Here is a 17,058-nt window from a genome sequence, read left to right on the forward strand (position 1 = left end):
GTCAGTTCCCTAAAAGAACCCAGGCCAATTACTGTTCCCTCAGTAGAGTGGTAATATTACTTTTGTGGTGGCTAAATACTTATGACATTATTGATACACAGTATGAAGGGTAAGGAACTCACAGTTTACACATCCTGACCTTCTCGAAGATCAAACAGTGGTGAAGGACACAGATAAGTGAACCAGTCAGGAGTACACGTTACATAAGCTACTTCGTGAGTCAGTGCTACTGTGAATAGGTGAGCTGCCTCTGGGTTCCTGTGTTATCATTGAGGAGACTCTTGGCTAATATAATTAGAACTGCTTTAAAAGCACGTTTTGCTCTCTAACTCCCCATGTTAACAGTAAGTAGAATGCCTCTGCCACTCTGGGCCGCAAAGAACAAATGCACCATAAGATGCTCACATGCTTTGCTCACGCCATCAGCTGTTTCCACATCTTCATAATATGGTGACTTCTGGGCCTTTGGGTGTATGTTACACATTACACTTCACCCTCACTAATTCCGTCATCACAAAGTCTGGCCTTCTTTTTCTTTTCTTTTATTTCCATTACTTATTTTTGGTGAAGTATAGATTGAAGTTTATTTCTGATATAACCAGCAGATACTTATGGAGTGGCATTTATGAGCTAAATACTATATACAAGGCATGTCTGGCGTTGCCCTGAGGAAGTCTACATCCTGGGGGTGGAGAAGCTAGTGTGACAGGCTCCAGGAGAGTTGCTCTGGGGTGGCGGGAGAGAACAGAGAAGCAAACATTCTCATTGGTGACGCTTCTTAGATTGTTTATTAATATTACTCAAGGTTCTGGTATGTCTAAAGCAGGGCCAACTCTGGGTTGAACCTTGAAAAATTGGTATTTTTACAGATTGACACATGGCTGCTGTCCTGTGGGTCACCCTAAGTCCGTTGCCCCTTCTGACAGTTCAACTTATCTTCTATTCTCTTACATAGACAGATGCTGTATTTGGGTCACAAAAGAAAATCAACTCCTTTCAAAACCAGGTTTTTCCTACTGTATGACTGGGATTAGAGGAAAGCAAAATAGATCTCTTTGCCAATGTTTGCAACTCTCTTTTCAATTGCAGACATTAATGAATGTGCACAACCAGGACTCTGTGAACCTCATGGGGAGTGTCTGAACACACAAGGCTCCTTCCATTGTGTCTGCGAACAGGGGTTCTCCATCTCTGCAGATGGCCGTACATGCGAAGGTAAGGGAACCCATAAGAAACCCTATAACTCTGACATGAAGAAACTGAGAAATGGCTTTCTATAGAGCAGACAACGAGACCCTAAAACTTAAGGTACTTGTAATTCAAGGCTGAAGGCTTCTGTGTGTCAAGGTGACTTGTACTGAAAAGCATAGCTCAACCATTTTGGCATTTATAGATATAATAACCTGAGGTTGTAGGGGTGAGAATACCCACAGGTGGTTCCCGTTCTGGGCTACACTAATGCATGAAGTCTTCCGGAGTTGAACATTCTGGTTAGAAATCATGATTTGCTTCTTGTTTCAATTACCCTTCGTGAGGGTCATCTTGTTTATTCTGTTTATAAAACATAATATCCTGCTTAACTTCTCTGTATCATTGGGAACAGAGACTATCCAATATTAATGTCTTTCATCTTCCTACCTTGAAGCCACTGGTTCTCAATCTTCCAATGTTGTGATCCTTTAATACAGTTTCTCATGTTGTGGTGACCCCTAACCGTAAAATTGTTTTCATTGCTACTTTATAACTTTAATTTTGCTACTCTTATGAATTGTAATATAAATATTTTTGGAGATAGAGGTTTGTCAAAAGGGTCGCAACCCATGGGCTGAGAAGCACTTCTCTAAACGAATCTATTTCCTTGCTTGCCTTCATTGTCTCTATTCTCCAAAGGTTTATTAAACTGTAAGACATTTAGATTGCACCCAGTCCTGTCTGTGGCCTCTAAATGTTTGCAGGTTACTGCACTGGCTATTAGTTTTATGCTTTTCATGACATAGCTTGATAAATTGTAGAATAATGCATCTGAGCCTTTTAAAAGTAAGCTAAGATTGCCATGATCCTAAGTCCATTGTATCTTCTTTTCTTCTTTTTTTAAAGATCTGGGTTATTGAAACTCAACTGCATTCTTTAAAAGTACATTGTAAATATTCCATTCCAGGCCTAAGCAATTCTTTGCTCTGAAAGAGGACTGCAGCAGGAAGTGTCTACTCTCTTGCTGCTAGTACTGCAGTGGAACCCGGCCGAGGACCGGCGTCCAGGTTCAGCTGAAACCAATTATTATATTGGGAGGAATAAACTGATCTTATAAAACGGAGATTGTTGAAATTGTTCTCCTGCTGAGCAGACAAAACATGGAGGCCAGATTTGGCTACAATGGGAGAAAGATAGTGCAGGGTGGAGCTGGAGCAAACAGAGTAAAGGGTTTGGAAGGAATCCCAAGTGGGGAAATGGAGGAAGGCAGCATCATGATGTGGGTGATGGAAGATTTACAAGGAACTCAGGCTTCGGGGCTTTGTCTTTTATGTTAAGCATATGTGTGGGGCTCTGAGGCTGTTGTGGTGCACAAGTTCTTCCCTGACGGGGCAGATTCCTAGAACCCCAGAAAGGTGCAGGCTTACTTGTTTTGCTTCATTCTAAGTCATGGGCAGTGAAGTCCTCTTTCCCTGAGACATGGTCAGAGTTAGTGCCTCTGCTGATCGAGTCACTGTGCTCAGAAAAGGGTGGATCATCTCAGATGCTGGCCTGTGAAGCTGTCGTTCCAAACAAACGGATCCAGTGTTAACAGTGTGCATTTGCCTTTCAGATGTGCTCATTTTTCTCTCATCCTGTACCTTCTTAAACACTGATTTCTGCAAATTAGAAGTTATATAATCCCTCTAATCTGGTTGCAGCTCTAATTTGGTTGGTCATTTACTTGGCAAAGGGCCTGCCCTTAAAAATGTGTTTTTTCGAAAACATCTAATGCTTTGTAAGTCACTGGGCTCTCTTTGACACTTGATCTATTCCGCCATATCCCCCGGACCGGACATTTTTACAAGTAATAAAGGGTAATTAAAATTACCTCTCTGAAGAATATGGTGCCAATGTATGGTAGTATAGCTAATTATTAAACATGTCATTTTTTTCCTTGAATAAGTTCCTTAAGGATTTTGTTTTTAGGGACTAATCCAATACACTAAATTGGTCCAAGTTTTCTTTTGTTGGATTAAGCCTGAAACTTATGGCAGTAGTGCTGTCCTCATATGACCCCTGGCTGTGGTGCAGGACAAAGCCAGCTCATGTGACGAGGGTTTGGCAATGCAGCTGGTGTGCATAGTGTCTCAATTAATGCTGAGCCATGGTTGGCACTCTTGGTTCACGTCCATTCACCAGCTTCCTTGTGAGCAGCTGCAGCCATGTCACTGCTGGGAGTGACACACTTGTTTCAACCAGAGTAAAGCAACTAGAGGTAGTACAGAGAAGTTGGCTCAGTATAGCCAAAATTGTGGGGCCCTTGCCTCCTCCCCCAGATCTTGGACAGTTGTCAGTGTCTGATTTAATGACTGAATGACTATCAAGAGGCAAATCTTCAGTCTTAAACGATCTGAAGCAGTATGGCCAGGTCTATGGGGATAAGAGGGCATCTCCAGTCCTGCATCCTCCTTACCTGGGTATGGTATCTGGGAGCAGGAAGTGGAGTGCTGCTCTAATCTCTAGTGGGATAGGGAGCAGGATGAGCTGGTGTGTTAATTGCTATTTGGTCATTCACTGAAGTATTACTGGATGCCTGTACAGTGGCAGCCCCTGCTCTGAAGACACCGGATAGGCAGTTCTTGCCCATAAAGAGCTTATATGGCAGAAGGGGGAAATCAAGACTAAGTAGGGGTGTATTTCATAGGATACATTGTTCATTTATATATAATCTCACTTTATGGATATATAAATAACCGCATGGTGTAGCATGCCATATATCATGTGATAAATACATTATGAATCCCAGAGACAGGGTTAGGAAATGCCAGGGGAAGAGGGCCCTTTGTCCCCTGTCCCTTCCTGTTGCCTCTCACTTACATACAGTTTCTCTTCTGCTATATTCTTGTCAGTATGCAACCGAGCTCTTGTGTTGTGTGGAAAATGATAATGAATTTCTTATTTCCCTTACATCACCATCTTAAACCCATCTCACTCTAGCCCTATAGTTTACTCTAGCCCAATTCTTTTGCTCTTTACTTTATTATTATTTTTTTATTGTGGAATTATAATTTGCACAAGTGGTATTTTGCCATGGTGTTCTCTAGCCAGCTCAGGGAATGGCTTCATCGTCATTAGCAGAACGTGTGTGTGCATAGGAAAGGGGCAGAGACACCAGAGCCATCAGCCTCCCCTGGAGCCCCGGGGAGAAGCCTCTCCTGCTGCCTGACTTTGCCTCGCTCTGCCTCTGGCCTCATTCCCACCATGTGTCAAGGCTCGCTGAGAATTCGTGTTGTAATCCTGTGGTGTTTGGGAATATCACATGTTATTGGAGCTCATGTGCCCTCCAGATGACTCATATGATGGAAGGGCCACACAGGGATCCAAAGAAGCCAGCAGCACAGTAAACCGCTGGTGAGAATTACAGGATGTAGGGATCTTTTCCTTCATCAGTGTCCTCCATTGTCCAGCTCTCTTCATTGGGCATCTTACTCATGTTCAGTAAACCCTTCATAACAATTCATTCATTCATTCATTCAACAAACAATGTGTGTTTATCTATTTGTTTATTTTAATTGCTGGGAATGGAACTTAGGGCTTCACATGCTAGGTAAGCACTCAACCACAAACCTATATTCCTATTCCTAAAAAAACATTTAATGAGTGCCAATGGACAAATGGCTATCCTGAATACCTGAGGAGCTTCAGTGACCACCACTTGAAACAGAGTTCCATTGTTTTGAGACAATAAACTAGAAGACAAGTGTAAATGATACATGACATTGGGAAGGGATAAACCTGGAAATAAAGGAAGGAGCAGAGTTGAGTTCAGGGACCCATGAGATCTAGAGCCAGAAAGGAAGCTGGTGAGATGCTGAGGAGGGTGGCAGAACTGGCTGCTCTGCTTCTATCAGTAAACATGGAAAAAAAGTTATTTTGTGTTTGAGTAAGAAATCAGTATTCAGCGCCTCTTAATTTTAAGCTGGTCTCTGTTGTGCGGCAAAACACCATTTGTAAATAGTCAAAGGTTCAAAGTGACAGGCAGAAGGCCTTTGCACTGTCGCCAGCATGAATTCTGTTCCTCACCAAGGGATAAAAAAAACAAGGCCATATAACACTGAGTATGAGCCCCTGTGTAAAGTGTGATCTTTGGCTGAATGATCCCAGTGCCAGCTCTATGATGATAGCCAATGCATCGCTCCAGAGTATTGGGAATAGGAGAGTCTGGGGACAGGGCGAGGGACACAGGGCATTCTATGGAAATAATACAACCTCACTGGAAATCTACAACTACTCTTGGAAGCAAATTCCGCTTTCAAAACAGATGAATTTCTGCCATTACTTGTTTTTTTCTCTGTTGGAAAGAAAAGATGAAAGCCTTTTGTTTTACTTCTTTGTTCTATTGCTCTGCTCCCACCGCCGCCAATAATGTTACTGTTATTTCTGACTTCTCATAATGATACTCCAGAGTGAATAAGTGATGGTCAGCTTGTCTTAGTCTTCATTACAATTCTGATACTGACTGAGAATTTGAGATCTTCAAGACAGAGAGGGGATTTCTTACAGCATCTAGCTGGAACTCAGAGGCCTAGAGTTTTCTCCTTAGTCCCTGTTGCAAACCTATAGAGGCCCTTGTTGAGTACCAGTAACATGCCACTCCTTGCTCACATGTTCATCCAGAAAAGAGAATATAAACCTTCATCTGTCACAGACGGTTGGCTTCTTGAAGTATATCAATAATAGCGACAGCAATGTGAATGAAAGGGTGACTTTGGACATGTGGGTAACTTTATCATCACTGCACAGCTCCACTACAGAAAATAATGAACCAGAAGCAAGCATGCGGTGTGTTTGACCTTTAGGTCCATTTTCTACACATGACGTAAAACGAAAGTACAAACCCATTGTGGACAAGCACTGGAGCACCGGTAGTTTTGTGGTACGAAGGTAGAACTTCATATCCATCACTAAAGAGCAATATTTCTGACCCCAAAATATACTACATCTTGTTGCTTGGCTGGAAGATTTCTAGGATGATGATGATGATGGTTATCATCATCACCATCATCACCATCATCACCATCATCATCATCTTAAGATCAGAAACTGAAAAATCTACTAAGGGAAAACAATTTGAGTATTTTTACCTTTACTAGATGAAAAGGGGGAAAGAATTTAGCAAGGGAATATTCTGTCTACCACATGTAGAAAAAAAAAAGAAGGAAAAAAGCTCAGACAATATTCCAGGCAAAGAAAGGTGGTTCCGTCTGTACGGATTGCTGTTCATGTTCACTCCTCCTGGGAATGCACTTCAGCCATTGTGAGTGAAAATGGATACTTAAGTCATTACGGGGAGAGAGGGCCGAGGGAATTTTGATGAAATAAGTTAGCTTTAGGCCTAGAACCCATTTCCCCCGTGCGTCTCTTGATTGTCTATCAGCAGTTGCTAGAGAAACTAGTGTTAGAAGCAGGCGTTTCAAGAACTGTCTCAACATCGTTAGAATCTATTATCTTTTCACAAGCCCGGATTAGGCAAATCATCTCTTGTCAAAGTCCACATTTTCCTTGCAACCAAATAATAGACATGAGATTGTCAGAAAGCAAAGCCAGTGGATGGGAACAGACCACGCATACTTGGTGTTGATGCCCACACATGTGCTTGGCACATAACCAATACCACCTGTTTTTGACAATCCTTTTGGTGTCATCTACATTGAGAGGTCTTTTTAGGCCGTGAGAAGTTCTCACAAGGTGTTTTCATACTCCAGATCTAAGTCGTATTGCCTCACCTGTTGTGTTGGAAGCAGTTACTTCCGGAATTAGGTCGGATTTCCCGTGCAAGTGGACAGGGAGTGGTCCTGTTCATAGTGTTCACCGTGGTTAGCGGCCATTCATGGAGTTCTCACTGACCCAGGTGCTCTGCTAAGTGCTCCATGCCTTTGGCTCATGTGACCTTCACAACAAACCCATGGATGGGTTAGGTATTGGTTGGTATGCTCTGGGCTGCAGCTATGAGGACATTTATGAGGAATACAAAGATCCCCATCTATTCTTCCTGGGATCTTTATCAGAATACTGTATCCTCCCAGGATACTTTACCAACCACTTTTCCTGGACTTCCTCACCCTTAGTGAATGTGGATTCATGTTTCAGTGTTTTGCTTTTTCTTCTCACTTTACCACCCTATTCTACGTTTGTGTGTGTTGCTATTACCACCGCCATTGCCAGACTCACAGGACTGTTTTCAGTTTTGCCTTGTGCTGTGTATGTGGAAATAGTTAGGGGATAGTTAGTATTTGGTGACTGAATGGTGGAAGGAGGGTTGTCTTTAATTCATCCTGTATTAGGAAACCTTTATAATGAAATCACTGTAAGCCAAGTGTGTCGTGCACGTTTGCAAAGTCTCCCTTTTTTTTTGTGAAGCCTGTACTTAGTAATGGTCGGGCACAGAAGTGACTCGACAGTTAAGCTGTGGAATTTGAGAGTATGAAGTTGACCTCCTGCTCCCTCTTAGCTGTGTGGACTGGGTAATTTGTGATTATGTGTTTGTGAGTGAAATTATCCGGAAGTTCCAGGTCTAGATCTATGGACTAATGGATTACTATCTCCAAAGTTGAAGTCATGTATAATGGGGCATAGTAATTAATTTCTATATTATTTACTTTAATCCGTCACCTATGCTCCCCAAGAATTCCACATCAACAACTCAGCTTTTGCATCCACCCACTAAATGCTTGACATTTCAAATTGCTTTTGTGTCTTAAATGCTAGCGAGGTTCCACCCGGCACTATGCTCCTTTGCCCTGAAGCACTGGGGCTATTATTTCTGGAGGTATACTGTCTATTTTCTGTGGTTTTAAAATTGATCCTTCTTAGCTTTCTACTGGAATATAGAAAGAGAAAAATTTGAGTCGCAAAAAATAAAATAAAAGAAAGGAAGAAAGAAATTTCTTTGGCCAATTTTATGGTGCCTCTGGGGCCTACGTGTCAAAAAGATGAATCTGGGGTTTGATATGCTTGGCCTATGCCGAGGGCTTCCTCCCAGTCCACACCGGCTGCTTAGCATAAGCAGTGGTGTAGGAAAACAAGTACAGTGTGGCTCAGGATTTAGACTACGACCTTGATGCCCTCAGAGCAGGCTTGTGTAAAAGTGTAAAGCTATTCAGTTAATGCAGGGGAGATGTAAATGTTTGCTAAGAGATGAGTTAAGGCAAAGTAATACTGCATTTATAAAACTTAAGATGACATAAAAATGCACATGTATATTCCCTGCATCCTGTCTCTTATGGGAGCCGTGAAAGGAGCTATGCGCTGAAGCACGGGATGTTTTCTGCTGTTCTTGAGAGAACGTTCTCTGAGCGAGCAGCATGTATATAGTTTACAGTGGAACCTAAACTCTCCATTTTCTGTGATCATCCTTTACGTGATAATAAATTTATGATTTGTTAACTTGTAATGCCAAGAGGATAGAAAAAAATGGTTTTATATTTACAACTTCTTGTGTTGTCCTTTTAGATTTTAAGAAATATTTCTTTTCTGTAGCAAATCTAATTTCTTCTCATGCTCGTTTCCCTTTTCAATCACTTTTCTAGTTTTTTATAGGACATTATCTTAGACTTGGTGGAAAGAAATATGAAGAAAATGGAAATGTAATGTCTTATTTATCTGGAGAAACACATGCAATGCACTATATGGGTTTTTTGTTGTTTTGTTTTCTGGGGTTTTTTGTTTGTTTGTTTTCTCTCTCTCTCTCTCTCTCTCTCTCTCTCTCTCTCTCTCTGTGTGTGTGTGTGTGTGTGTGTGTCTGTGTGTGTCTGTGTGTGTGTGTGTGTGTTTCTGTGTGTAAAAAAAATCAGTTGGGATGAGAGTTCACACAACTATAATTCCAGCATTTTAGAGGTTGATACAGGAGAATTTCCACAAGCTTTCGGTAAGCTAGAGGGAGATGCTGTCTCATGATAGACAAAAACAAAATTCTTGTGTCATTAAAAAAGTCCTATTTTGTAAACTTAATTTTTTTCTTCATTGTTTCAGATACTCGATTTTGATTTTTTAATATGAAATATCAAGGTTTTGTTGGACCCAGACAGACATCTGGCCAACCTGTGCTTCCCCAGGCTGTGCCCCCTAGCTCTCCTCTCTGCAGCTCTGGTCTCCAACAGGAAAATTCTTGCCAAGCACAAAGTGTGTGTGTTCCAAGCTATTTAATAACACAAATGACCTTTCCAGATACACGGCCTGAGCTTTGCAAGCTGCCTCACTGAGGAAAACCATTAGGGTCAGACCACTTCCCCTGCTCTCTTGGTCATTCATGGAATGAGCTTGTCAGTATGGTTTGAAATGTAATCTTGATGCATGCTTTTTTTTTTTTTTTTTTTTTTTTTTTTTTTTTTTTTTTTTTTTTAAGTGAGCCTTGCAAGACTTCATTCATGAAAATGCTCATTCCTGACCTCCTTTGGTTGAGACAGAAATAAGCTGTTATTTATCCCTCTTTGTCTTTCTTAAGCTTACTGGGGATGGGAAGGAGAGACGATTTGAATATGTCCTCTTTTGGGTGTTTTAAGAACACCCAAAATTTACTACTCTTTTGGGTGTTTAAGAAAAACCCACAAGGTTAAAAACCTCATTAATTTCATATTTTACCTTTATGTAAAAGACCATTTTCCAACTATCTTTACTGTTAAATACCTGAAAGAGCATGTGGTTTAGGGCAGGGCTTAGGGTTGGAAACAACCCTCAGGCTGAGCAGGTGACTCTCAGAGTAGATACTGCTGCCTCAGTTTCAGCATATCGGAATTAATAACCTAGAAAACATGGGCTACCTCTTGAATGTTTACTGTATCTAACTTCCACATCTTATAGTATTACAGGTTCTGTCTATTCTGAATATATCACTACAGTCACAATAATATATTCACCAAGACACTGATAAAATCATTACATAATATTTTTCCATCATCTTCTATATGAACAACACATAGTTGTCTGGGGACAGGGGCAACTCCTGTCACATACTCCCCATGAAGTATAGTAGGTCTTACTGGAGTACAGTTAAAGCCCCAGGACAGTGTGTTAAATATGTAGTCTTATTCTGGATACTATTGTTTTAAGCAAACAAAAACAGCTAGTCTCTATTTTGCAGTTGAAAACAAAACACGTCTTGGAATGGATTCCAATGAACAAGAAGCAATGGTCAAGGTTACTGTGGTAGAGTCCCTTCATGGTTGAATATATAATTTGTGTGCTCCAATACTGTACTCACGGGAAATGGTGAAGTGAAGTGAGCTTCTGAAACCCATTGTCTTTAACTAGGAAATGTACAATATAAAGTAGTCTTTCTTAAAAGACTATATTAAAATGCATACTTAAAAGTACAGAATTGGGGCTTGAGAGATGATTAAGAATGCTTGCTACTACTTATTACCAGCACCCATATCAGGCAGTTCACAACTTGTAACTGAAGCTTTAGGAAATCTGATGCCCTCTTCTGGCCTCTGTAAGTACTTGCACACACGTGCTATACACTCTCAAGGACACACATACACATGAATAAAATAAAAAAATAGTTTTAAAAAGTACATAATGTAACCATACTTTTGGCTACTTTATTGGTTTTTATATCTACTACTCTTCTCCACCCTAGTCCCTTCTAACCCCCCAACAAACACTAGGTGGGTGACAAAGGTTAGAGAGGAAATGGAGCATAGATCTCTTTAGACTACTTCCTGCTGACTAGGGACATTGAGTTTTGGGGGGCAAGTCCAATCTTTGGAGTCAGGATACCTCCAACCAGCTACCAGCAACAGACACAAACAGCAATAGCAGCAGCAGTGACCAGCAGTCTAGCAAAAGCAGCAAAATGTAGCAGCAGGAACCAGAAGCAGCAGGGGCAGCAACAGCTACAACAGGCCCTTTCACATTTATACCCTCTCAAGAGTCCCCAGAATTCCAAATATAAACTACCTTCAGCTGGCAAAATCATGCCCTTGCCAGAGCATGAGACAAATCATAGTCAGCTGCTGTGGACAGTCTGAAGTAGCTCCATATCCCACACCTGGGATTAAGACAAAAAGATTCACGTAACATAACTATGTTTTTAAAGAAACCAAAAGTCCCACTACACATAATTTTAAAAGGCATAGCTTAACTTTTACTGGCTCAACATACTTAGGAACTAGCCTCCAGCCCCTCTGGCAAATATCCCCATGTTTTTAAATGATCATGGACCTCCATAACCTGAGTCCCATAAGCCTACTAATCACTCTTACTCTCTCACCGATGTTTATTTTGCCTGGTTCTCAGCTGTTAACCAATGGAATTACATAATATGTACTCATCTGTCTCTTCTTTTATTCAACATTGTTATTTGTAAACATTTATTCTGTTATGTATCAGCTTATTCATTTCCATTGCCACCTCTCTATTGTGTGGAGATGCTGTAATTACAACGCTGGTTGTCACATGGGTTATTTCAAGCATGGTCTCTGTATTCATCATTTTTCTTGTGAATGTGACCAAATGCCTGACAAGACACAACTTAAAGGAGGAAGGATTTATTGTGGTTTACAGTTCATGGGGAATTTTCCATCATGGAGGAGATGTCATCCTGGCATGAACTCAAGGCAGCTGGTCACACTGCGTCTCTGTTCATGAAGTGGGAAGCAGTGAATGTCAGTGCTCAGCTTACTTTCTCCTTTTTCTTTAGTCTAGAACCTTAGCCCATGGAACATTAGCATCTATAGTTAAGTTAGCTCTTCCCATTTTAGTTAACCTCACCTAGATAACCCTTCACTGGTCTGTCCAGAGGCTTGGATCCTTGGTGATTCTAGAACCTCTCAAGTTGACAATCGGCATTAACCATCTGGGTTTTGAGAATACCAGTTAGCACCTGGGTCAGCAAAGCATGCAAGTTGCAGATCCACACATTGTCAGTGATTGGTATGCAATTCCTTCCAAAGCCTAGTTAGTCCCTCTGTTAAGCAGGTGGCATATAATGTCCTTTTCTATTTCCCTAGTAAGGACTAACGTTGAACAGCTTGTGAGTCCTTACTGGCAGCTACACGTAGTACCAAGCTTATAATCCCCACTTCCAGGAGGCAGAGACAGGAGAATTTGTAAGTTTGAAGCCAGCGTGAGCTACAAAACAAGAACGGGTTCCCAATACTGCAGAAGAGATCTGTGTAGTCACGTCCCTGTACTGCCCACATGGTTTCTGTGTAATGGTCCAAGATGGCTCACAGTCACTCACCTGATCATCTTCAATTTTATTTAGGGAAAATACTCCACATTGCTATAATAAACCCAACCATCATCATGACGAATCCTTTTCATATATCACAGTAATAAAATTAGTAATTTTTGTCCAGAATATTAGCATTGGTGCCCATAAAAAAGGATAGCTATTGATGATTGTCTTCCTCTTAATGTCCTTTTGGATTTATGGAGCCATGATTGTTCTATGCTCAAATTGAGTTTGAGAGTATATCTTTTAGGGTTTGCAGATGAACGGTCTGAAAGAGACTCACGTGTTAAAGGAGTGGTCCAAAGCTAATGGTGCTCTTTTGAAAGTTCTTTAAAATATAGGATGTTGAGTCTACCTGGGAAAAGAGGTCACTGAGGCCATGTGTTTGCTGACTCTGTTTTGCCTTAGTCCCTTCCAGTATTGCCCTTTTGGCTTTCTGACACCATAAGATGAATAGCCTCCCCCATCCATGTTCCTGGCACCGTATTGCTCGCTCCAAACTTATGAAGCCAAGCATGAATGTGCTGGATCAGCTGAAACCTTCCTTAACCTTAAGAGAATTTTGCTGCCTTTGAGACAGTAATGTCGGATATTTTGTTACAGCAACAAGAAGAGCTAATACAATCATCTTTTTTTTTTTGGTCTGTTCTTGGAAAGTTTATAGAAAATTAGTCTTAATTCTTAGATGAGTTCACAAGTGAGGTCAACTATAGCTGTGTGTGTGTGTGTGTGTGTGTGTGTGTGTGTGTGTGTGAATGTGTGTTATAAATTTTCTTTTAATTTCACTTGATGGATCTTTAATAGCTGGGATCGTATTTATACTCAACCTTTTATGAAATTTTTAGTCAACTGTTTTTCAAGGGAATCGTTGACTTTAGGTAAACTTTCAGGTTCGTTGGAACAAAAGAGGTCATAGTTGCCTTTTCTATCAGATGTACAGCAGTGTGCTTTTGTTTCTGTTTGAGCAGTGTAAGTCTGGACAATGCCCTTGACCAGTTAGTCTTCCTACAGGCACTAGTCTTTGCAGGAGAGCAGCTTTTTCCACCACTCTTTGCTTTCTGTTTACTTATTCTCTGCTTGTATGTTTACTGCTACTTCTATTTACTTCTGTTATTGTGTTTTGACTTTATTTTCCAACTATTAGAATATATCCTTAAACCACTGGCTTCTCAACAGTCTTTTCTAATACATGTATTTATAGACATACATTTCCTCCTAAGAATGACCTTGAAGTCTTGATATTTTGTATCTTATTGTCCAGGAAATATTCTAAAGATCATTGCCATTTTCTCTTCTATTGGTGAACTGTTTAGAAATAAGTTGCTAGGGCTCCAGACATTTTGGGGTATTCTAGCAACTTTTGTTATCTATATCTACCTCAATATGCAAGAGAACATACCCTAATTGACTTTAATCTTTAAATTTGTTATGGCATAAGAAATCATCAACTTCAGGAAATATCCCTTGTATACAACTCTGGGCAGTTTTTTCCAACTTGACACAGATAGGATTATCTGGGGAAAATGCCTTCATTATATTGCCTATAGGCATGTCTGTGGGGCATTTTCTTGAGTAACGATTGATTGATGTGGGATGGCCAAGCCCAACTTGGGTGGTGTTACCCCTAGACAAGCGGGCCTGAATTGTATTAGAAAAAATACATGGCTGAGTGAGCCATGGAAAGCAAGCCAGTAAGCAGAATTGCTTCATGGCTGCTGCTTCTTCAGTTCCATTAATTAAGTTGTTGCCTTGAGTTACCACCCTGACTGCCGTCAGTGAAGGACTATAGTCTATCTTTAAGACAACTGGATCTTTTCCTACCCAAGTTGCTTTTGTTCTGAGTATTGTATCAAAGCAATAGGACATAGACCTAGGATCAAACGTGGATTAGGTAGTTGGACATATCTAGGTAGTTGCATCACAGTTAGGGCTAGTTTGTAAATTGTGCTATCAAATCATCTATACATCTAATAATTTGTTGTCTGCTTATTGTATAAGTAATTGAGAGGAGATATCGTATAGTCCTTTTGTTAGTATTTTGGGAATTTGTCAGCTTCTTACTTCAGTTTGCCAATTTAAAATTTAAATAGCCTCAGACAACAGAATTAAATACAGAACTGTCAGATCTTCAGAGTGGATTGACCTTTGGGTTCTCTTGAAGAGCTCTCTTTGTTTCTAAATGCACCGTGCCTTTGTTTCCTTTGTCTCTTATCAGGAAAGGAGTGTCATTTGGCTGTACATTCTGATATATGCTGTCACTATTTGCTGACATGGCAAGAAAAGGACACAAGGCAGATCAAGAGTGATTTGAGTACATACTGCTAAGCTAGACTTGTGGATTAAGTGTTCGTGTGGGTGTCTGGAGTCAGTTGCATCACAGGAGGCATAGTTTTCAGGAAAACCTAGGCTGGAGATAAATGACAGCCCTCAGATGTGGGTGGCATCTGCAGTTGGTAGAATGGATGAGGGAATGAAGATGTGGCATAGAATAAGAACAGAAGATAAACTAAGACTGAGCTCTAGAGATGTTAACATGTACACATTAAATAATTAAGACTGAGGAGTGACCCACAGATGGAGACAAAACTTAAAATGATGGAAAATAATGGAAACCAATGAAGGAAAAGACCTCAAAAAAAATATCAAAGGGTTTTCACCTGCATCAGGTACTGCCCAGTGTGACGTGAAGATGCACACCAGGAAAGAGCCTTTGTGTTTGAGATATTGGTGATCTTATCTTGCGTGCCCTTTGGTAGAGTCTCAGAGATAGTATGCATCAGAGAGGAAATGAAAATGGAAGGAGAAGAACCAGCTTGTGTAGAAACATCAAATATCATGACTGGTACAGAGCTAGGAAATGTGGTTCCCTGGGAGGGTGTGTGGTGAAAAGAGGCTCTTGGTTATTTTGCAAGATGATGAATACCTACTGGGAAATGCTGGTTCTTAAGCATCCAGTACTGGGAGAGGAGGGAGGAGTAGAGAATTCAGAGAAAGGGAGCCAGCTGGAAAAACAAGTACTTTAGAACCCAAGTATGTATGAGTTCAGAGGCCATGCTGTAAAGCCCCTCTTACTGTTATCCATGGAGAATCACCAAAGAGGTATGTGTTTTACTGATGGAATGCTGGGCACAATGAACTTGAAGAAGTATTAATTTTAGCTCATGGTTTCTGAGGTGAATGGCCACTTGACCCCAGGCCCCCGAGCTTCTGAACATCATGGAATCGGGAGCATGCAGTGGAAGAGATTTTTACCTTGTGGTAGACAGGAAGCAGAGAGAAAGAAACAGGAAGTAAGCATGTGCAAAGCACTTTCAAGGACATTTCTTTGCTTGTGACACATTTTCTCCAGGCAGGCTCATCTCCTCAAGTTACTAGAACCTCCTAAATAGCACCATGGGCTTGGGTAAAGAGTTTTGAGGGAAGGGGGCACATCCTATTCAAACCACATTTAAGCAGAAAGTTACTTGACTGAATATTTCGAGAAGCTAAGTCATTTTGTTGTCATGAGTAATAAATCTGTTTTCCTACTGAGTGGCCAACAACACTCCAAGTTAGGAGGCAATTGCAGCAAGATAGGTGTTACTTGAGATGGTGAAACCCCAGACAAGGCTGGAGCACAGGGAAGAGAGTAGAGCTATAAACAAGAAATAAAATCAAAAGGACATGGGCATTAGATATGAAGAGAGTCAAGGAAACCTTCTCTCTCTTGGGGTTAGACCAAATGTTCTCAACCTGCGGGTCACAACCTCATTGAGGAATCAAATGACCCTTTCACAGAGTTGCCTAAGACCATGTGCATATCAGATATTTAAATTATGATTTTTTTAACAGTAGCAAAACTGTAGTTAAGTAGTAATGAAATAATTTTATGGTTGGGTCACTACAACATGAGAAACTATATTAAAGGGTCATAATATTAGGAAGGTTGAAAACCAGGTTAAATCATCAGGATTGTATTTGTGATTTTAAGATTGGTTCTCAACGTCTGTCACTATAACTGAGGAATCAGTATAGTCTGCCATAGCTGAACAATATTAGAAGTTTCTCTGGGCCTGAAAACTGCTTGAAGAAATCAAGTAAGAGTCTAGTCTTTGAGATTTTTAAAGAATTACTTAAGTAAGATGTGAGGATAGCATATCCTATGGTGGGGAAGAGTATAGGAAGGGCTCTCATTGGCCAGCCTTATTTTTTAAAAATTTCTGGCCCCTGTCATTTCTTATTACTTATCTTAGGCTGCTTCAAATAGATTTGCCTTCATGATCCCCCACATTTTTCTCTTTCCCTTCTCTCTCGTCCTTCTATTGGCATGGAAGTCAGACTACACAAAGACGTTGGTTTTTGCTGTTTTTCTGGCTCTCCCATTTCCCAGAACTAAATTATTATCCATAACACATAAGGACCATATTCTCTAGCCCTGTGGATATTGCCAGACCTCAGTGGACCTTTTTAGAAAGGTTCTACAATATCCTATTGTATTGTCTGGATGCTCTCCAAATTCAGTTTTTAATTTCCTATTGGCTAAATTTTATTTCATTTTTTGGGCCTTGTGCTCATCTCCTGCTCACTGCTGGCTTTCCTCTATGCTGTGAGAAAGACCTTAATCTCTTTTGGGCCAGCAGCCATGCCATTTTCAAATTCCTTTGGGC

The 17,058-nt window shown here is 40.7% G+C and overlaps 1 protein-coding gene across 10 annotated transcripts in view; it reads left to right on the top strand.

Moving 5' to 3' along the window:
- Nucleotides 1-17,058, top strand: part of Ltbp1 (latent transforming growth factor beta binding protein 1) — a 381,523-nt gene that overhangs the window by 318,930 nt on the left and 45,535 nt on the right. For all 10 annotated transcript variants that reach the window (XM_076942288.1, XM_076942287.1, XM_076942286.1 and 7 more), the window contains one exon: nt 1,090-1,215. In XM_076942288.1, coding sequence (XP_076798403.1) covers nt 1,090-1,215 — 126 coding nt within the window. The remainder of the gene's footprint in view (nt 1-1,089; nt 1,216-17,058) is intronic.

The sequence above is a fragment of the Arvicanthis niloticus genome, chromosome 11 (assembly GCF_011762505.2).
Source record: "Arvicanthis niloticus isolate mArvNil1 chromosome 11, mArvNil1.pat.X, whole genome shotgun sequence".
NCBI lineage: Eukaryota > Metazoa > Chordata > Mammalia > Rodentia > Muridae > Arvicanthis > Arvicanthis niloticus.